This window comes from Vidua chalybeata, chromosome 17, assembly GCF_026979565.1.
Source record: "Vidua chalybeata isolate OUT-0048 chromosome 17, bVidCha1 merged haplotype, whole genome shotgun sequence".
NCBI lineage: Eukaryota > Metazoa > Chordata > Aves > Passeriformes > Viduidae > Vidua > Vidua chalybeata.
The window spans coordinates 11,396,524-11,418,361 of NC_071546.1; the positions used below are offsets into that span (position 1 = coordinate 11,396,524).

Below are 21,838 nucleotides of genomic sequence, written 5' to 3' on the forward strand. Positions count from 1 at the left end.
GGAATTAATTTTCTTCCAATCGGCAATGTTTATTTTGAAACACAGTGTTTTTCACATGGTGAGACAGGCACAGTAGAAGGAGCTTGGCAACCGACATCGCCTTTTTAAATAAAATAAATCACAGTGCATATGTGGAAATAAAGGCTTTGAGAACTGTTATGAAGGCAGTGTATGTAACTGGTAAAACATGTGTACTCAGTTTGTCCTGTGATACTTGGGATAACACATTTGCAACATCAATTAAATAAATACTGGTGCGGTAAAATGCCCTTGACAGGAATCCTTGGCTTGGGTAGCACAGTGCTGGAAGTTCATGTCCTGAGACAGGGGCTGGTGGCTACACTGTCCTCTTCCCTGGCAAGCACAGGGTGGGGCAGCCTGGTGCCACGTCCTGGGCTGCCCCTAAGGAGATGTGCAGGATCCTACACCAAGGGGCACCTCAGAGAATGCACACAAGCAAGTGGGATGTGTATTTGAATATTACTGGTCCCAGTAGCAATATTGAGATGTTTCTGAGCACCTGGACACAGTGAACACCATGGACATTAATTTTATTTTGGGGGTTTTTGCAGGGAATGTGCATTGCCAGTGAGCTTTTCATGCCCCTTACTTAGTTTTCTTCAGGTTTTTCCCTAATGCTACAGTTCCTCAGTTTAGATTGGCAATAACATGTCAGCGTTTTTTTAAAAGTGTTTCTTACCCTTCTGCTCAAAGGCACGCAGGGGGCTGGAGCCAACCAGCCAAAGCAATACTGGGCTGTTTCAAGACAGCCAATGTGTCCCTGAGTGCACAGGCAGACATGACCAACTCAGACCTTTGCTTTGCCTTGGTTCTGCTCTGAATCACCACCAGAACCTGTTTGCTGTGTGCATGCCCCTCTGTGTACTTTATGGCAGTATTTTAGGGACTTTTTGTTTCTGGTAGGCAGTAGCTGATCAATTCTTTGAAAGTAATCAGAGGTGCAGTGACAGTTCCACCAAAAGACATTGATCCTTCACGTGTTCTCAAAGATGACCAGAAGCATTTATAAGTAAAAATGCCACTTAGAGAGAAGCATGGCTTAGAACTGGCTCTGTGGAGATCTTAACACAAACATAGCCTTGGGTCTTGCCCTTGTGTCAGTGTCTGCAATAAGAGCCTAAGTAATTTACCCAAGATCCCATAGCAAGAGAGCAGAATCAGAACTATGATTTGGAGGTTATTGAACTCTGGTGCAGGATTTCCTCTCCTCCAGTTTTCATTTTTCTTCTGTGGTCCTGCAAATGCAGAGTATCCAAGATCTTTGGAACTTTTCTTAAGGAAGAATGTTAATCAAAGACAACCCTTGGGACCTGGTACAGGTGTTTTGAATGTATTAATTCATGAGCAGATTTGTATAAAGAAATTTTTTACATTTAAGAATTCAAATGCTTAGGTTTAATATGGTTCCCAGTTGTAGTGTCTTAAAACCACTGAAAATGTGACCTTTAGCTGACCCATGACTATCCAAATTGACACCAGAAGGAGCTGCAAACTGGCTTCATTGTGAAATTAATGGATTCCTCTTCTGTGATAGATATGGGGAAACAAACTACAGATTTAAAAGCCATCTCTTTGGGACCTGCATCTTAATTTTATCAGAATTGAATAAATATATGCATAATTCCAGGATGGAGCCTCTGGGCTTTGATTTTTTACATCTGCTTTTCTGTGGTTTTGTAGTTCACCTCATGCACTAGCCATTCAATATATATTTTATATTGCTACAATAGTTTGCACATTTATTTTTTAATGACAAAAGGCTCCCCCCTCTTCACATCTGCATTGGAAGTATTTGCATAACAGTGGTAAGTGAAGGCAGCTCTCCTCTAGAGCAATACAGATTGCCAGGCCTGGAACACCAAAGGGAAGCAGTGAGACACTAAAACATTTCCAACTTCAGTCAGTTCTTTGTGGTGGGGGTGAGAGGAGTAATTGTAAAAACAAGACAGCTAAATCAATATGAACTACATAAAAAAATTACAGTTATTATAATTTGTTGCAGCAGAGCAAAGATTTAATGGAAAGTTGTGGCAAAAGTACCATTAATAAAACACATAAATACTCAGTAACCTAAGGGAGAGCTGTTTCACACTCTAAGAAACAGCTTTAGCAGAAATGTACTCTAATGGAATATCCATTGTAACAGGTAAAAGGGAAACTCACCTTCTCAAAGATTAGTTCATTTTTTAACATGTTGACCCTTTAGTGTCTACATTATCTTGGTCAAATCCATATAGGATTTTTTTTTTAATATTTATGGGGAAAATGGAGTCTGAATGTCAAAGGCTTCTAATCTTTCTTGTTAAAGGGCTCGAACTTCAGTCAGTTCCATTCATGTTGCTGGAGACATCTGCAGGAAGTGTGAGCCAAGGTATCCACTTACCAATGACCACTGATAGCACACGAAAAAGATATTTAGATCCCTAAAGTAACACAGAGGTTCACAAGGAGTTTTTAGACCTACACATCTCCCTAATTTCTGAAAATGGTGAGTTCAGGAAATGACCAGCACCCAGTCAGTGATAAAATGGATCCTACTGAAATAAGAGGAGGGAACTAATCCAGAAGACTTAGATCAGGGGAGGGGTTTTTGATGTGAACGCTGGGGCCACTCTAGGCTAGTGGTAAGAGCCCAAGGCTTCAGAGAGCTGTTTCCCATGGCAAAACAGGAGCCAAGGATTGAACCTCATCCCAAACCTCTCTGGAAGCTCAGTTGTGCTACCAACAATCTGCATGGATCCCTCCTCTGCACAGATAGCTTTAAAGTGCACATCAAGGCCCATCTGTCCTCTAAGGCACTGCTGAAAATCTTGGAAGTCAAACTACTCCTTAAAATGTACCTTTAAGCAAAGTTTGGAAGGTAAACAGAGAGTGCAATATGCTTTGTTTAACTTGCTTAGCATTTTAAATCTCTCAGTCCTGACATTTCTTTGTAGCATAAAGCTCTCCAAATCAGGTTATATATTATGCATTGTAAAACTCTAGTAGTGAAATTACTGAAAGTAGTGAAAACAAACATTGTTTCCAGAGTCATCTGTTTGCAATTTCCCTTGATTACTCTTCCAATAGATTTCAAGCTGTGGATTGAAAGATTTAATGCTCACATGGATAGAATTTGTTTCTTTTTTAATGATAACATTACTCAGTCTTAAGTCAACCCACCTTTTGTCAAGACAAACAATTTTGTTGTCTTAAATCAAATTGTCATGATTGTCCTCAGCAATCTGTCACAGCAGAGTTATTTTTGCCTGGTTGTTCTGACAGCCAGATCCCCAAAACAGCATCTGAGTACATGTGAACAGTGTTGGATGATGCCAGTGGGGGATCAACGTAGGGATGACATAAAGGAGAAGGATCTGTAGATGAACTTGGCTTCCAGGCATTACAAGAATTTTGGACGTAGGGAGAATCAGAATCAGCAGAATGGTGTCCCCAAAAGCAGGCACAGCAACAAGGAGCCATTTATTGTAAAGGACAGGGAATGGGATGAGCTCTGCTCTGAGGATGGGAACGGTCACCCAGCAATGGAGGAGGACACAGCCCCTTCCAGCTTTGGTGCCCTCTCAGGCTGTCACTGCCAGGCTGTCACTGCCAGACTCTCTGTGGCTGTCACAAGGCACAGCCAAGGAGGGGAGGTGCAGGTGGTGATGGAGACCTTGTTCCATGGAACTGCCCCTCTCCTGCTGATGAGTTTACCTGAAGGGCTTTGCTGTGAGCCCTGAGTGCCTTGTAATTCCTTCTGAGAACACAGGGGACAAAATGGGCCTCTCCCCTCCCTCACAGCCCTTTGCATGGGGGCTACACTCACACCTCTTCTCTTCCTGCTCTGTTGAGGAGAAAAACTTAAATTCTGCCAAAGCTCCTTTCTACATTGTTTTCTTTGCTTTTGATCATTTATTGTTTTTATTGCTATTAACAACACAAAAATGAACTTTTAGTAGTGGGAATTAGAATGAATGCTATGGAACTCTGACAGAACTGTAGCAGATTAGTTTTACATTGACTAGAGTAAGAACCAGAACTAATTTGTTGTTACAGAAGTAAAAGTACAAATGTCCTCAAAATAATATCCCAGAACAAGAGTGATTCTGAGGACACCTAACTATGCTAACATTACATGTTGAAAGATGAAAGAGCCTTTAATTCTAACTTTTGCAAATAATCATTTTATGATTTATCAGATTTTAAGAGTTGTTTCTTAATTAATAACATATATTAGTTGTATATGAGTTTATTTCTAGGTATAACTTTTGAAGAGTTATACTCCAAATTAGCTTAACACCTTCTAGTACAAATTTAAAATTAGGTAAAGTGAGTCAATGAGGAATGTTACTGGTGACATTTTCTATAAACATGAAATTAGGTAAAAATTGTCTCATGGCTGTTAACTGTTCCCAGATGGAACAATGATAGTTCAAAGCTAGAATCCAGCACACACCACATTCCGGTAAATTCTGTGGTTTATAGATTTATTTGGAAATATCTACAGTTAACTTTTCCCTCTTCTGAGCTTGATACAACATTATTTCTCATTTTTGTTCTTTTGCTGTATTCACAACAGACTGATTTTTACATTAACTGGTACATTGGCACCAGAGTCCCGAAACCAAACCACTTCAATGTGGAATTCATATAGAAAAAAAATGGGATTTCTCTTTCCTAAGGAGAAAACACAACAGTAACATCTGTAGCCCACCACTCAAGGGCTAAATCTGCCTCCATGTCAAAGAAAGAACCCAGTTAGATTTTTTTTTTTTTTTTTTGGTAATTGTTTAAAATTAAATTAAAGCATTTAGGACTGGGGAAGGTGTGTATCCATCTTCAAATGCAACATTTAAATTGAATTCACATGCGGGAAGACAGGAGAATTCCAAACACAGGCTGAGCAGGTCATGTGAAAGCTGAGCTGAGCTGAGGAGGCTCTGGAGGCTTGTTCAGCACTGGGATGTGTTTGGGACTGGAGCTGAACTCTGTAGACATTGTCCACAAAAAGAACTCTCAGGACAAATAACTATTGCCTTGTTTGTTCCAGGGTTAGGGGACAGATGAGGGTTACTTTTATAGGAAAGGGGACACAAAATTGAAACATCACTTTTTATACATAATTACTACCACAGAATTTGTTATTCTCCTTTCCTACTCAATTCCCAGACTGTCAGGAGAATTATCAAACTCTTAAAGGCAGCAAGCTGTGTGACCTGGGTGGAGGGATCCAGCGGGGGAAGAAATTTCCAGATTTTGGTCATAAGGGAACATTAGGAACATTAAGCAATCTTCATAAAAAAGCCTGATTCTTTTTTAAAACCCAAAACTATACAATGTCTTTTAAAAAAGAATATGGAAAAATAGTAAGTGTAGTGGTTTTATACAATAAATAATCTATTTTCTATAAATGTACAAAATCAGTTACACAGCAAGTAAGAAACTGATACAAATGCAATAACTGAAAGATATATTTAATTTTATAACTGTAATAATTTATTTATGAAATATATCCACATATATATAAAATATATCGTATGTTTTGGCAAAGACCTCCCTTTCTTGTTTTGAACAAAAACTATTACCACTGGTTTAAGCCCTATATAGATAATTTTACTGTTAATTTCTTTTCACTTTTCTTTTGGTCTCCATCTTTCTTTCTCTAAAATATAATTTAACAACATGGGGTTATAGTTTAACCTGTGTGCTCTGGGGAAAGTCTGCATGAAGGTCAGTAAACCCCAAAAAATTTGTAATGTCACAAGTAAGGGATTTCCTCTCTTTTTAAATAATATAGAACAGGATTTGCAAAAGTTACTCTTTTTCCTTTGCTTACTCTTGCATCCTTGTAGCAAAAGAAGTCCGTAATTTCTGAAGAAATCGTTTACACTGTAAAAGGTCCAGGGTTGGATTTAATCCTTATTGCCAAGTTTCTGGGTTATTTGGTGCTGGTGTTTCAATGGAGAGATAAAGGTGGGATTTGTAGCACTGGCAAAGCCCACGGGCTGTGCTATGGGTGTGACCTGTAGGGGCCTGGGACAGCAAATGGCCAGCACAGAAATTACTCTGATGGCATCAAGTTCCACAGTCCTAGCCTTGCATCTGTAGGAAAATTCTTTGGGATGAATCACTGAAGTTCTGTTCACCAACTACAGTGCATCCCCAAATAATCACTGAAAGTGTGTTTGAGTGGAACTTCCAAGTGCAGGAATAACTTGTGCCTAAATTAGGTAATCTATTGAATACTCAATGTATACTCTTAACTTGCTATAGTTTATAATAATATTTATATTAGCCATTCATATTTATTCTGCATAGATACTGTCATTTAAACATCTGCCACGAAGTTACAATATTGATTCAGGCTTATACATTAACAAGAGAAATACTTTTTATCTGTTTATTCTTAATGAGAACTGATGTAGAGGCAATCTCCCTCTAACTCTCCACATTCTCCACTTGCAGCTGCCTGCACAGAGCTGTGGATGGATTATTCAGACACAGAGCAAGCAGTGAGTGGAACAGTTTCTATTGTACTTGTTTAAATCACAGAGAAAAATGTTTCCTGAAGTGCTGCATTGCTGAAGTTTGGGTCTGCCTTTGAAGTTTTCCTCAATAGTGATACATTCCCTGCCAGGTTACATGATAAAGATTATCCTTTTCTGAGGCTCTCTCGAGGGGAGAAAAGCTTCTTCATACAGGTTCCCGTGCCCTCAGAGTGGCACTGCTGAAATGGAAGTGTTGCCTGCTGCTGAATTCTCCACTGGCATGACACTGAAGCATCAAGTTTGTCCATCTCAAGGGAGAGTTGTAGTTTAAATTCTTGTTTCTGAGCTCCAGCAAATAAATGTTAAAGCTTTAAAGAAAACAAACCAACAAAGAAATACAGTCAAACTGTTGAATACTCAGCACAAAGTCCCTGTTACCTGAGATAATTGTGGTTGCCCTCCTTCGTTAGGTGTACAGAGCGAGCTCTATACAGTTCTCTAATTAGCTCTGCTCCAACAATCACAGCAATAAATTCAGCTTGGGGACTTGTAATCCAAGAGCTTCCCTTCATAGCAAAAACTTTGGGGTATTGGTGTGACTTTTTTAGAAGTGGCAGTATTTGAAACTGGCTTCTGGGTCACAGTAACCTCCTCATACCTGACATCAAAAGCAGATTTACTTTTCCCTCCAGATACTTATTCCACAAAGTTTTTCCTGTTTCTTTACCTTAACACTTCAACTTTTACTGGAGCACTGCACTGGGATGTGTAGCTTAATTTGCTGCAGTGCTAAATGAGGAAAAACATGATAGACAGGGACAGCCCTTGTCCTAAAAAAAAAGCCAAAATATGTATTGGCCTATAGCCAAATAATCCAACTTTTGGAAGAGTTACATCAGCAGAAGAAATGTTGTAGCAGTTCTGTGTATAGCAAAGTTTATTTTAAAAATTAAATTAGAAAAAACAAAAAAAAACTCAAATAATTCATGGGCCAAATTCTGTCCTTAATTTAGGAAGGAGTGATAATATTCATTTGAAAGAATTATGGGTTCTGCAAGTACAAAGAACATTTATGGAAAGTGAATATTTCTTTTTAACATTAAGTATCTGTAACATACCTGATTGTTCAGAATCCTCCAGGCTCTCTGTGCTACTGAACAAAATTGTGCTCCTCTTCCCTGCATTGGTCTTTCTCCTCTGTCTTTTTCATTGATCCATGATTTCTGTAGAATAGAGATTGCCTAAACTTGTCACTGTGTTCTCATCAGTGTCCCCATAGATTAAATGACAATTTCATGCTCTTTGTTAGACTGCATAAAACATTCTAGAACAGTGCAATGTTCAGCATGCCCCTAACTGGACAGATCTGCTGTTTCAAAATCACCACATCATAAAAAGAAACAGAAAAAAGAAAATTCCAAGCAGTACTGACTAGCTCTGGCCTCTTTCCTTCACTTATTAAACTCTGATGTGACACAGGAGTTTTCTTGCTTTTTTTCTTCCTGTTCCCTCCCCCATTCCACTGAAGGGGAAGTGAACAAGTATCAGTGCTTGGCTGCTGGCCAGGGTTAACCCACCACAACTGCAGAGGGGAGTTTCATTTAAAATCAATACCTTCAATCAATTCCCCTTGATAAATGCGTCTTGATTAATTTACCTCCGTGAAATGGCCTCATCATGTGGCCAGGTTGCAGTGATAGGGAAAGACACTCACCTCCTTCTGTCCTGCATTCTTCTGCAAAACTGCAAACACTGCTTGTCGTGAGCGTCCGAACAGGAACATCGCAGTGAGGACTGGGGAGCACTCTGAGTCTGGCCTGTGGACCTTTTGCCTCTGAAGCTGCCTCTGTAGTTAGACAGTCCATATGGCACAGTCCTCCTGTTGCGAGAATCACACAGGAACCAATTAAAATGATGTTCCACCTCTTTTCTATTTTAGTGAAGAGATCTATTGAAGAGATCTGTGTTGAAAGCAGTAAATAGTGGCAGAAAAATCAAAATCTATGCTCCTGTAAGTTCTCCCTGTACCAGATCATAACTTCTGCTCCATCAACTCAGACTTTCACCAAGTTATAAATTAGCAGACAGTCAGCTCTACTAGAAGGATTAATTGGCAGCTACACTATTAAAAAAAAAAAATTGGAATACGTAAGAGATGATGCAATTACATCCCCAGGTTATTGTTCATTTTACTCCTTATTCCTGTGTTGTGTTTGTTTCCCCAGTCAATGCACAAAATCTGTTACATTCAGTGCCTTGGCTGGCCTGGAGTAACTGAGGAGCTGTGCTGATTTCACCAGATCACTAACATGTGTAGTTGTCATGTAGTTCATGGTTCTGAGCCTGATTTGCCATTAATTTTATCACTGAGAAATTGAGAAAACTGTCAGCATAATTTATTTACTGCATCATGTTTGGAACATGACCCCTGGAGTTACAAATGCAAGAAACTCCCAGAAAATCCTCCTTGCATGGTTCTACCTTTCTGTGAGAGATCCTATTCTGTGCTGCAGCACACCAAGGAATAGTAGGAGATACATCTCTATTTCCCTGCATGATTTTCTCTTTAATGGGTCATAGTCAATATTCTTATCAGAAAAGGACATGGTTCATCACTGCCTGCTAAAATCCCCAAAAAGTCTTGGATAGTTTGGATTGATGTCATGAATTGCTTTCTTCCAAGCTGTTAAAGAATCTCAATCAATAGCAGCTGTACTCCCCATGAAACTTCTGGAGACTCTCAGAAGTTCCTGAGAACTTGAGGGATGGGCTAAGCAAGCTACAAATCCACAAACACTAAAAATCTGAAGAGAATCTCATGTTCAAAAGCATGAAAGAGGAGGGGAGGAGTGGGAAAAAAAAAAAAGAAAATAAAAAGGCAGGGAAGAGGAAGTCAGAGTCAGTCTAGAAAGGTTACAGAAAGGTTACAGAACAAAGCCTGAGTAATGAGTCTGGAACTACCACCTTCACATAGCTCTGCTTCTTTCATTTGCTTTCATAAAAACATCATTAGGCTGCTAATGGGAAAGCTGCAAATTTTCCATTTTCCCACACACATGGTGGGCCTAAAGGTTCAGAAACATTATTTTCCTAATCTCTGCAATAATTTTTGATGCAACATCAGTACAGTTGATGCAAATCATTTATTCAAGCCTCTGCACTCGTAGTACATTTGTAACAGTGCACCTTGTCTCTCATAGCCTCAACCTGTCAGAGTTAGGCTGATCATAAAATCATCCTGAGAGAGAGAGAAAATCATAATCAATACTTCTTTGTTCAGACCCCAGGGGATGTTTTTTCTCCAGCAGATCCTGGTCTGCCTCCATGCAGAAAATGCTCCTTATTTTCACCACTTTACTCCTATGCCAGGACACCACGAGAGACCAAGAATACCCATATTTGTCTAAAAGACTTTAGGACTTGATTTTGGCCTCCCTTCTCAAACCATCATTTAAAAAGCTTTTTGTTGTCTTTAGGATTAGGAGCAAGTCCCATTTTATAATTTAAGAGTATTAATAATTCTATACTGACATCTGCCTTACAATAATGAATGTGAAATGGCTAATGTAGGAACCTCTGACATAAATAATTGCTCCATGGTCGTATTTTTTACACATTCATGTTTTTTATGAAGTAAGAACTGGCATTTAGAGGCAGGAGTGGGGGAAAGTTCTTTTATTTTTAACAGTGGCAAACCCTCTGTGAAAACTGTCTGGTAAAATTCTATTATTCAACTTCCTGTTCCAACTGAGACTGAAATGGAAAGATGAATTTTATGTGTTTAGAAAATGTGAGAGCCATGTTTGATGACAGATATTTTGCCAGGGCATAAAGAAGCTTCTTGCAGATGTTGCAGATGTCATCCTACATTATGCTAATAAGACATAAAACACTGTAATATGTTATTCTTGTTATTTAAAGTGTTTCCTTGTTCAAAAGTTCACTCTTTCAAATTATGATACTGGGCTTTTTTAAAAAGCTCTGTGGGACTGAGTCACAGTTTGCCCTGAGTCAGAGGCTCTGCCTGAATAGCCAGAGAGAAAGAAGGGCATGAGTTTTATTCTTAATTGCTGCAATTGGCAAATGAATGGACCAAGCAGAATTATTATCAACTTTCGAGTTTATCTCAGTCCATCACTATGTGAACTCCAGTGACTGAGGAAGGGCCCCATTACCAATCTGATGCCTTTCCTAAGAGACAGTAAATTCCAGCAAACAGGGAGGAGTGGAGAATATAATTATAATTACAAGTGATAATGCCATGAATCACAGCCCTAAGCAAAGGAGGAAAGTGACATTTTATATACATCTGATCTTTCTAATTAAGTACATTATGCTTCATAGCTTAGAAAATGTATTCATGGCTACTTCATTCTCAGTGGACCAGCAACATGTGCCAATGCAATGACATTTTCAAGTGTTTCAAGTTTCAAAAACTTTAAACCAGAATAAAGTGAAGTTTTTGTGTAAGGTAATGTGCAGATTTGCCAATCAGAGGTAGAAATACAATAATCCAAATACACCTGGTTTTGGCTTCTAATCCAAAAATTCAAACTCAAACATTTCAAAAGCAACCCAAAGTCTTTCCAACAATAATCACAAAGAGCTTGATGAATTGTATCTGCACAGGGCACTTTGTATCCCCTCAGTGAAGATAAGGATCAGCTGGAGTAGGGCACAGGCAGAACTGGGGGGATCCTGAACTATCAGTTCCTTACACTGTCCTTTATGACCCAATCCCTGGACAAAGTATTGGCTAAGCCATTTACTTTTTTTTTTTTTTTTTTGGAAATTTCTCTGCAGCATCACAGTTTTTTAATTAATCCATTTTTTTTAAGGTTTGCATTTCACAAGAAAATTTGAAATCCTGACTTTTAACTCAGTATGTAGCATTTCTTCCCTTAGGAGAATAAAATTCTCCTGAAGTAAACTAATATGAGTTTGAGATCTATTTACAGCTAAGGTGTGCTGTGAGCCCTTTATGCCTTTCTTCTCTACGAAGTGGAGAATAAGCAAACCTAGACATTTCTGAATCAGCCTTTCCAAGGTACTTCTTTGAACTGGTATCTGATTGGCAACATCCAAATCTGTGATTTCTGAGGAATTACACTCTTTTGGGAGGTTCACTATGATTACTCCAGCCAGCCAGTGAGTGCATAAAGGTCTGCATGCTCAGTTCTTAAGCATTTTCTAACAAAGAGAATGTCTGAGGAATTATTAAGGAAATAATTGTTTCTTCAGTATAAGCTACTTGTTCTTTACTCTGTATGCAAAAAAAACCCAACAAAACTATCACAACTCTCCAGTACCTGCAATTATTCCATGTGTTGTAATTGTGATTAGTCAGTGCAACAGATAATGAACTGAAGATAATCTCATGTATTACAGAGCAGCACAGAACTAATCAAAGCACAGTGTGTTCTTGTCAGATTGGATATCAGAGGCTGAAATAACCTAGATTATTTGTGTACTTTGTGTCCACAAAACACAATCAGAAAAGCTCTCCTCCTAAGAGCAGCCAGCTAGCTCTTGGAGGAAGGTTTTGCCATTAAATTAACAGAAATAGGCATTTGTTTGTTGAAAAAAGAGAGGAAGTACCAAGTAATTGGTACCAAGTGATTCTTCCACTGAAGAGCCATTCTGAAACAGTGAAAATCTTCCACAGAAGAAAACTGCCTGTTGAAGGATTAATACCTTCAGGCTGAATTGGGAAGTAAGATTTGCCTGAGTCCTGCTGTCCCCCACTCACAATGAAGTTCACAATTCAGGCAGACAAATCCAGTTAGTTTATTTTAATTTTATAACACGTGGCCAAGTTTCTCATGCTATGTTATAATTCATCTATGAGCTGCTATTATTTTCTACTTTCCCAGCCACTTAAACACAGTAGATACCTCCAGGGCACTGGAGAGTTTCAGCCAAAACAAAGGGATGGGGGGGTTGCAGCAATCATCTTAGATGCTGCCATTTCAGGATTCAGCAATATATTTTCTGGCACACATCCAGGCCAGCAAGGCTCCCAAGAGTCCCCAGTGTTTTCAGACAATCCCAAAATGTATGGGATCCCTGTAACTGCTGAGAGCAAAGAACACAGAAAGGAAGCAAAATTTACCATCCTCCAAGTGAGACAAAGTGTCCCCAGAATGAAGGATGATGCTTGGAGAAATAACAGATATTTCTGTGTATATTTTAATATAAAGGCACTGCAGTAGCTACTCTGTGTAGCTTTACAGAGTAAGAGATCATTGGCTGCTCTGGAAGTTGGCTCCAGCTCTTCCTGTAAGAGGTGTGGGTTTTTAAGAGCTCACAATAGAGGTACCTCCCATTTTAATCCATCCTTACCATTATTTAAGGAGTAAAACACCCCCAAAGGATGCCTGATTTGTTGCTTTGGTCATCCTGTCCACATTCTCAGAAGCTGCACTTTTTCTGAGTAGCTTTTTGAAGTTAAAATTATTTTCAGATGAAACAACTTTTATGATTTATAGCCACACCTTTCTTTCCCACATCCTCAATCTAGTAGTGCTCAGTGTTCCTAGATACTGAACAGGCTCCTATTATCCAAAAAGATGCACCTCCACGACCTTGCTATCTTATCCTTTAATTAATACTTGCTAATTTGCGAGGATGCCAGTTAGTTTTAGCTCATTAATTACAGCTAACTTAGGTAATAAGCCAAGGATTGCACACATCTGCTTCACCACTCAGGTTCACTGACCATGTGAGTTCTTTGATTTTCCTCCCCCTGGGGCTTCTTGGTACCCAGGTCAGGCTCTGTGAGAATCTGGAGGCTGTTTATCACTCTCCATCCTCCTCCTGTTGCTGTCAAAGGATGTCACAGGTTTTGTTTCTCAAATACCGTCAGTACAATAGCTGAGTTGTGGAGTGAAAAGCTGGGGTGTATTTATTGAAGTAAACAATATGAAGCAAGCCTGGGGTGTCCATTAACACCCCAAATCCCCAGAGAGGCTGGGTAGAGCTCACCTGACCTAATAAACTGAGGCAGCGTGTCACAGAAAACCTCTCTCAAAACAACTCTCAGGATTTCCTTCGGTGCCTTATATCTATCCAAATCTGCTACCAGCCCTGTTACAAGATATATGATCATCAATTTAAAGAAATTAGTAAAATTTGGAGCGGCATCTTCTGTCTGTCAGGCCCAAACTCCCATTATTCCTTTTCTCCCTCTGACTGGCAGTCAGTACTATCAGCAAGTGGTTCTTACCACTTACAGTAGCACAAAACCACTGAGGGAAAGCCCAAAAGGCAGAGCAGCTGGCAGATATGGATGAAAGGCATCAAATCAAGATTTTTTCAAACTAATTCAGAGTACTTATTGCTGCTTCAGAAGCCACCACAGCAGTGCACACAAGGAACACACACTACTGCCTGTTCCTACCTCTCTCTACAGCCTGTATAGTTCAAAACCCACCGCTGGTTTAAAAACAAATAAAACAAAAACCCGGGGGAAAATAAACACATGGTGTTAAAATGTAAGACTGGTGAAAGTGACTGTGGTTTGACAGCCCTCAAGAGTGTTTATTCTTAGAATTAGACCAGCAGGAGCAGCAGTGGTGAAATTTCAAAGCTCTGGCTATCAGCGTGTCTCATCCCTGACCTCATCTTCTCAGGGCCAGCTCCTGCAGGGACGTGGGATTGTAACTGCGCAGCCAAATCATTTCAAGTCTTCCTGAGGCTGCTGTAAAACACCAATCCTGGCAGTACTGTCAGTAAGCTCAGAGGAAATATTCTGCTTCTAGACTGAGGAGGGCATGCAAGCTATGCACACTTCAGACAGTGAGACACTGAAAGTGTGAGGTCAGTACCCATTTTAAATATGTAAGAATATCTCTTTGAATAAAGAGGCCTAAAATCAAATCAGTTTGTCCACAATAAAATATATCAATTACAGCAGGAGCCTGTTACTATGTTCAGTAAAACTATTTGAAATGTTCTTCATTTCACATGAAGATTTTGCAAGACAAACAGATTCCACATGTTCCCATGGATAGTAAAGACTGCAAAATCAGGTTGAGCTTCATTCAGAAAAATAAAATCAACTCAACAAAGACTCATCATTTCAGTTTTGGCACTTGATTCTGAAGGTTAACCATGTGCACTGTTCAGCTGACAAATCAGCTTCCTTATTTGAGCTTCCTGGCTGGCAGCCACTGTTTCATCATCATGGCTCTGACTAGCAGGGATTTGCAATCTGATCTAGGGTTTATAACCACCTGCTTAATTGTTTTGCTGAACAAGAGATCTTTAGCTGTGTAATTTTATTTCCAGTAACATACAGGATGTCACCTATACTTATGTAATGAAGAATATCATTATCCAGAATTAGGGAAATGATAACAATTTAGAAAATCAATGTCCATAAGGATTAGAAGCATCTTAAATTTTGTTATGTGGGCTTCTGTTCAACAAAAATTCAATCACCAAAGAGATGCAGGTAACAAAAAGATGTTATAAAGGAAAAGTTGGCCAGCAGAACATGCAATTAGAGCAGAGTAACCACTGGGTTGTATTAAATCTTGTCTTTTAGAACACCATCCTGAGACATCATCTGTGTGTGTGTGTGAGTAAAACTGAGTGATGATAGGCTACAGATTGTTTCCATTCTGAGATGACTTTCTGATGGCAATCTAAGTCAGAAATGAGCAAAGATCGTTAACTCATATTTGTTGGAGATCTGGGTGCAGGTGGGGTCTGCTCGGGCTGTTTAGATCCTGACAAACCCATTCATCATCACTTAGAGCAATGACCACAAGTGTCTGAAAAGCCTTTCTCACCTCAGCCAGTGGTCACCTGAGGTCAGGAAAACACATTTCTGTTGGGCACTATTTGGAGCTAACTTGTTGCTAAGGGTTATCTGACTTGCTTGAGTCATAGAAACAAATTTCTTTATTAAGTGACAAAACTTCAGATTCTTCCAGTGGCCCCATGTGCTCTCACGGCAAGGGGATCCTCTCCCAGATCCTCTCCCAGTGTACCCCACACAGCAGAGACAGACACAAGTCCTGTCCCTGTCCTTGCCCTCCCCCAGAGGAAACAGGACATGTGTTAAGTACAGAGGATCAGAGCAGCAACATGGTGTCAGATCAAAATCTGCCTTTCTCTTTGTCCATCCAATTTTCCCGATTCAGAAATTCATGGAATTGGCAGACAGAACTCTTAGATCATCATGTAACTGGTCTTTACAGTGTGGTCACAGAATTTCATTCAGTCACTCCTCTTTTGAACATAATAACAAATACCAAAATGATATGTCATTTAGGGGAAAAAAAAATCACTTTTGCTTTGTTTCAGACCCTTCAAAAGAAATGTTCTTATTTTTGATGCTTAGTTTGAGTGAGGAATTCTCCTTTGGAAATGTCTGGATTATTGCCATAGATTCTCATTACATTCTTTTATTTTAGAATTGAAGACTACTTGAGTGTCTGTGCCCTCATAACAGTAACACTTTGGATGTTTTGGCTGTTGGATGTACAACCTCGGTTCGTATTGAAATATAGGACCCCTCTGAAGAAGTGCAGATCTAAAAGTAGTCTTGCCCATATTTTCTTCTCTTGCCTATATTTTCTTCTTTAACTTGCAAAATTAAGCATCAAGCTGTGTCTGTATTACGTCAGTGGGTACTGTTTAAAAGACAATCCCTTCTTTAAAATGTGTCTGTAGCTATAGATCAAGATAAGCATAAGTAATCATTTGACTAAAAAAAAAATGCATTGCAATACATGGCTAATCAATCTTATCAGTGAGAACAGGTCACCAGCTTTTAATTACCTTTGTTATGCAACATTTGTCTACACCACATAATTGCATTATTCTCTTCTGACTTACCTGCCTTTCTTTAGGTCATCTTCTCTTCCACTTTCCCTCTGTTCCCAGAATGAAAGACTCACTATATCATAACAACACTGGTGCTCCTCGTGGTCTGAACTAACAGCAGTGGTTCATAGTCAAGTATAGAGCAATACTCAAAACGTGTGCAGAGATAATTTCTCATTTAATTGGTGAGAGCTGCAGGGAGTCAGAGGCTCCACATTTTGCAAATTTGTGCTTTTCTACAACTGTCACCCTGCTGATCTAAGTGGTTTCTCAGCAGGGATAGAAATAGACCTTCTATTGTCACTCTGCCTCCAACAGCTTCAATAAAAACTTTTAACTGCTTTTCCAGAAAAGGAGGAGAGGCCAGGACCAGGATTTGTTTTGAATATATAACAACAATGCTTAACAGCTCCTGTTGGGAAAAGCAGAAGAAACCAGAGGAGAAATTAAAGCTTGTCTTTAAAGTATAGAGGCAAGAGTAGCCTGAAAACAGAAAGTACTGAGGAAATTTTGTGGGGAACAAGAAGCAATAAAGTGAAATAAATAAGTCAGAGGGGAAAGAAAGAAAAAAAAAAATAAGAAGCAATTGTAGGATTTGATGTAGTGGGAAAAAATAATAAATAAGCAAGAAAAATACCAGAATCAACAGATGTCAGGAAAACTTCTCCAAACTTTAACACCAACTTTCTGGCCTCTCACTGTGTGAATGCTCCTCCAAGTTGCATTGGAGTCAAAGTTTTAGTAAATATAAAACCTTCCCACAACATGTGTACAAGAGCAACGTAAAAGCCCCTTTTACAAACAGCCAGTCTGTACACATCACGTGGTTACTTCCATTTCAGAGAAGCAGTTTAACTTACTCAGGAAATTAAATTGCCCAAGCAGGTCTGGTTCCCCTCATTCACATCCCAAAGAACTTCTTGACTTCCTGAAATTTTATTCCAAATCAATCACCAGAGCAGAATTAGTGCCTGTTCATGGCACATGGAATCTTAAATCCTGCTCCTGTTGCACTGAAATGGTTCAAAATATCCAATACACTTAATTTAAAGTTTACCTCTGCCCTGGGAGCATTTCTAGGAAGAATCCTGGGAGTTTTGAAAATCACAACTGTGCTGTTTCAGCGAGAGATTTGTACCTCTGTCACCTGTCCCTGGAGCAGGACAGCAAAGCTGCCCAGTTCAGACAGAGCCAGGAAATTCAGTCCCTGCTGGACTAATTCCAGACTAATTTCAGCATTATCCACCTACTCCTTGTCAACCTCAGAGGGCTCCCAGCACCCCTATTCACCCAGTTCCAACAGTGTTGTTAGGTTCTACAAGTTCATGTCTTTGGAGCTAAAAATGCATTATTCTGTGTGAATAATTAATATTGAAATTTAATGTATTCATTCCATGGTTTGCACAGAAACGTCCCATCACATAGCATAAAAATTATAAAAAGAGAATTTCCTAGTCCTCACATTAAATCATTTCAGGTTAAACTATACCCAGTGGGGGCAGACTTTACAGATCTGAGAGATTTGCTGCTATTTTATGTACAACTGACTTCAGTTAAGGAAGCAAAGATTTAGAACCCCAACTGTTTAATATTTGGATTATTATACAGACTTCATTGCCAATTCTATAGGTATCAAGAAAGCGTTATATGCCTTGTTTTCTAATTTTTTATTCTTTCTTTAGTGATACTGGCACAAAACTTTCATGTAGGAAAACTCCCCACATCACTGAAATAATGCACACTAAACAATTTTGGCAGTGGAATGAAAATTGTAAGTCCTGTAGACTTAAAATAGGATATCCTAAAAAAATGAAATTGAGGAATGTGTGTTTAAAATTAGCAGAAGTCTATTTATTCAGTGCACAGGGGAAAAGGAATGTCATTCCCCCATTTTCACTGGTGAGGTCTGACTTGAATTTACTGAGTCATAAATATTTGGTTAAAATAACCTTAAGTAATCCTGGGGTGGATTACTGCAGGTATGGAACTTGAAGAATTTAATGACTTGTGTGAATACATGATACTCACAGGTTGGTAGATGTTCAAAAGACATCATCAGACATGGCCTCTAGCCAGGACACACACATGAATTTACAAATTAAGTGCCCTAAACCCTATTTGACTTAACCTAGTTTACTGCTACTTTCTATTTTTCTACTCCTTTTGTTATTTTAATCTCATTAAAAGCTTTGCAATCTATTCAAAGGCAGGTCTGAATCAATACAACTGTTCCCAGACTTTAGTCACCGGAATACTTGGTGTTATGTGTAGAAGTTCACATCACAGAGTCTGAAAACCTTTAACTCTTGAAGTCATTTGTTCTCAGGTTCACCTGATCTCCTGATTATTTTTGTACTGAACTGATCGCTGTGGTTGCTACAGGAGCCTATTAGCCTGGGAGGATCTTTACAAATCTGAAGTCTGTTTTGGTTACTCAGCAAGACAGGATATATACAATGGTGTGGGAAAAGGAGGCCTCTAACCTTTAGGATGTAGGCAAAGTGTCACTCTTCCTGGATGCTTTCTTCCACTAAGCACTGTCAGTACAGACAGCAGAGCAGCTTTTCTGCACGTGTGCTCCACCCCCACCTCCCTGTGTGGAGCTCAGAACTTCCAATCCAGGGGAAACGGCTTCAAAATTTGTTTTTATTGCGAGTTGAAACAAAAGCTTTTGTTTCCGCAGAGCACAGTTGTAAAAGGCTTTCTTTTGTAACATCTTAAAATCTGGCATATTGAATTTTTCAAATATTATCTTAACGTCTCGGTATTTTTGCACATTAATTTGTATCAAAACTAGTACAGCTGCACGCACGCACACTATTCCCGCTCTCCCAGCGGGTGAGTTGATAGAAGCAGATTTCCAGTGGGAAATCACCGCTTCTCCCTCCTGTCACCCGTGCCCGGCACAGCGCGGGGCCGGTCCCCGGGCCGGGCAGGTGCCGGGACAGCGGGGCCCGGGGGGCTGCGCTGGGCTCCCCCCGTCCCGCCCTGACCCCGGCGGGGGCTGTCCCGCCTGCAGCTCCCCCCGCCCGCCATTTCCCGCACTCACTCGGGGGTGTTGATCCAGATGATGTCGAGGTGGCAGTAGTACACGCACTCCTTGTCCTTGTAGGTGTAGCAAGTGCAGCGCCGGGCCCGGTGCCGCAGCGCTCCGCCGTCCGCCCTGGCCCTGCCGCCCGCGGCCGCCGCCGCTCCGCTCTCGTCGCGCTCGCGGTGTCCCGGGCCGGCCGTCGGCACTGCGGAGCGGGGCCGGGCCAGCGCGGACCCTGCAACAGCCGCGCTCAGCTCCCGGCAAATCCCGGCAAATCCCGGCAAATCCCGGCAGCTCCCGGCGCCCCGACCCCGCACACCCCCGCCCGCAGCCCCCCACGGGCCGGGCCCGACCCATCCCCGCTCCCTGCGGACTCCCGGGGCGCCGGGAGCACCGTTATGTTTGTGTCCTCCCGGGCTGCAGCGCCAGCCCGCTGGGTTTGGGGTAAACCTACGTACGGCCAAAGGATGGTGGCTTTGGAGTCCCGTTCTTTACAGCGCACCGGAGTGGGCTGCTGCTTACAGTCTTTTGGAAGGAGGGGAAAGAAAAGAAAAAAAAAAAAAAAAAAAAAAAAAAAAAAAAAAAAAAAAAAGCAGCACAAAAAAGTACCCAGCCTTTCCTTGTGTGCATGCGTGGAAGTGGGCAAAGAAAGAAAGAAATTCACGTTACCTGCAGTCGACGTAATCGTAAGTCCAAAGAGGAACAATAAACCCAGCTCCATTAAACCCAAATTGCACGCTGGTTAACTGCAGGCAAAGGTGAACTGCAGGCGCAACTGAACCGTTCCAGGAGGGATCACTTCAGGTTGGAGGCAGGGAATAACCTGGGGCTGGCGGCACACGCTGCTCCGGGAGTTGGCTCCCACACGGAGGTGCGATTAGCACTTCTCCCTCGCAGTTAATTTCCTCCAGTGCAGACTTAGTCCTGAAGGGAAGAGTGTTGTCAAAAGAAGGGAAGATCCATCGCTTGGCTTTTCCCATACACACCTCCCACCCCACCCCCAAATCTGATCAGCACCCGGAGCTGCGGTTTTCCAGCTGCAGACGCCTCCCACCCGCCGACAGCTGCCGACCTCCCCCGGGGCGCGGGCCGGGGGCGGGCACGGCCCCGCACCGCCCCGGCTCCCCCCGGCAGGTAACAGCAGGGATAGGGCAGCACATCCTCCCGGGAGCGCTGGGGGAGGCACAGCCTGCTGTGCTGCTCGGGCTTCATCGCTTTTAAATTGCCTGATCCTCTTGCTCCGTGTCTGATTCTAGGAGGAATCGCCTGTGTAATAAAAACGCAGCTTTTTGAGTCAAAGCTGGGCTACAGATTTGAAAGTTGTTTGGGGCATTTTTTATCTCTTCCCCCCCTCCCCCCCCAAGACTCTGCCACTGATTTCTCTGGGTGAAATTAAGTCACAAATTTATTCAAACTTTCTTTTCTCTACTTACCTATGAGCACCTCTTTGCAGGCAAAGCCACCTAGAGTGCAAAACTTAAGACAAATTTCATTTTGTGTGAAATACCAGATAGCTGGGCCTGGAAGAACACTCCATCGTGTGGCCTCATTTTCTATCATAATATCAGCTATTAAGTGATAATAGGGAAGTGTTTAAGGCAATTGGCTATATCTTTTCTTACAGTAGTATGTCTAGTATATCCTGTTATGGGAAACACATGTTATAGAGAGCACATGGAGATAGGTCGCAAACTTAATTGTGGCTATTTTAAATCAAAATTGAATTGTTCATTTAAGAATGTTTCAGTACTAACAAAAAGAGCTGTAGCCAAAATTTCTTTCATGTATCATGCCAATTTAACATGTCCACTAAAATCTGTAAGAAACTGGTTGGAGGATCACCCAGGAGTTGTCCAAGTGAGGAACACTGTTCCCTACAATCTCACATTCTTCTCCAGCCCTGCCCCCGACTCCAGCTTCTGGTATGGACTATCCAGTAACACTTGCAAAGAAACCTCATTAAGATGTCATGTTTTGTCAGCTTGTCGAGCCTTGCCTTTTGTCAGTGCCTGAAGATTGAGAGTTTTGGAGTGGACCATATTCCCAGCTGCTCACAAAAGCACGATGGTCACCAGGCAGAACAATAGCCTCAAGCGAGCCCACAGCTCTCTGTGGAAATTTAAATTGCTTTTATTTCACACTATTTGTGCAAATGACAAGATGTTCCTGTAATTAATACAGGGGGAAACCTGTAAACTACCAACCTATAAACTACTACAGAACTCCTGTAAATTACTGAATTTAGCAGTATATTGAAGGTCATGCTCGAGCTGGGAAAGAAGTGCTTGCTCACCATTAAGGATGAGGAACTGCAGTGACCTCAGTGATTGTTACCCTTTGTTTTGCTGGGTTGGGGGGTCTGTGTGCATTGAAGTCATGTTCCCCAGGCATCAGCAGAGTTACAGTTCAGCCTCACAGTTCTATGGGTGCTCTGTTTTGAAAAATATTGTGGCAAAACATCTCTGAAAAAAGGAATTGAAGT

The 21,838-nt window shown here is 41.0% G+C and overlaps 1 protein-coding gene across 1 annotated transcript; it reads right to left on the minus strand.

The window, feature by feature from the left end:
• Positions 1 to 4,473: 4,473 nt before the first annotated feature.
• Positions 4,474 to 20,311, minus strand: EDN3 (endothelin 3). Its single transcript, XM_053958892.1, has 5 exons — positions 20,026 to 20,311; positions 19,375 to 19,591; positions 8,206 to 8,370; positions 7,610 to 7,714; positions 4,474 to 6,859 (listed from the first exon to the last, which is right to left on the minus strand). The coding sequence occupies exons 1-4, from the start codon at positions 20,075 to 20,077 to the stop codon at positions 7,642 to 7,644; spliced, it is 507 nt and encodes a 168-aa protein (XP_053814867.1). The 5' UTR covers positions 20,078 to 20,311; the 3' UTR covers positions 4,474 to 6,859; positions 7,610 to 7,641.
• Between the last annotated feature and the right edge of the window lie 1,527 nt (positions 20,312 to 21,838).

Coding starts and splice junctions, on each gene's coding strand:
- EDN3 (XM_053958892.1), bottom strand. CDS start 20,077: ATGGAGCTGGGTTTATTGTTCCTCTTTGGACTTACGATTACGTCGACT. Junction 8,371..19,374: donor ATCTGGATCAACACCCCCGA/GTGAGTGCGGGA, acceptor TTCTCGCAACAG/GAGGACTGTGCCATATGGAC. Junction 7,715..8,205: donor AGAATGCAGGACAGAAGGAG/GTGAGTGTCTTT, acceptor TCTATTCTACAG/AAATCATGGATCAATGAAAA.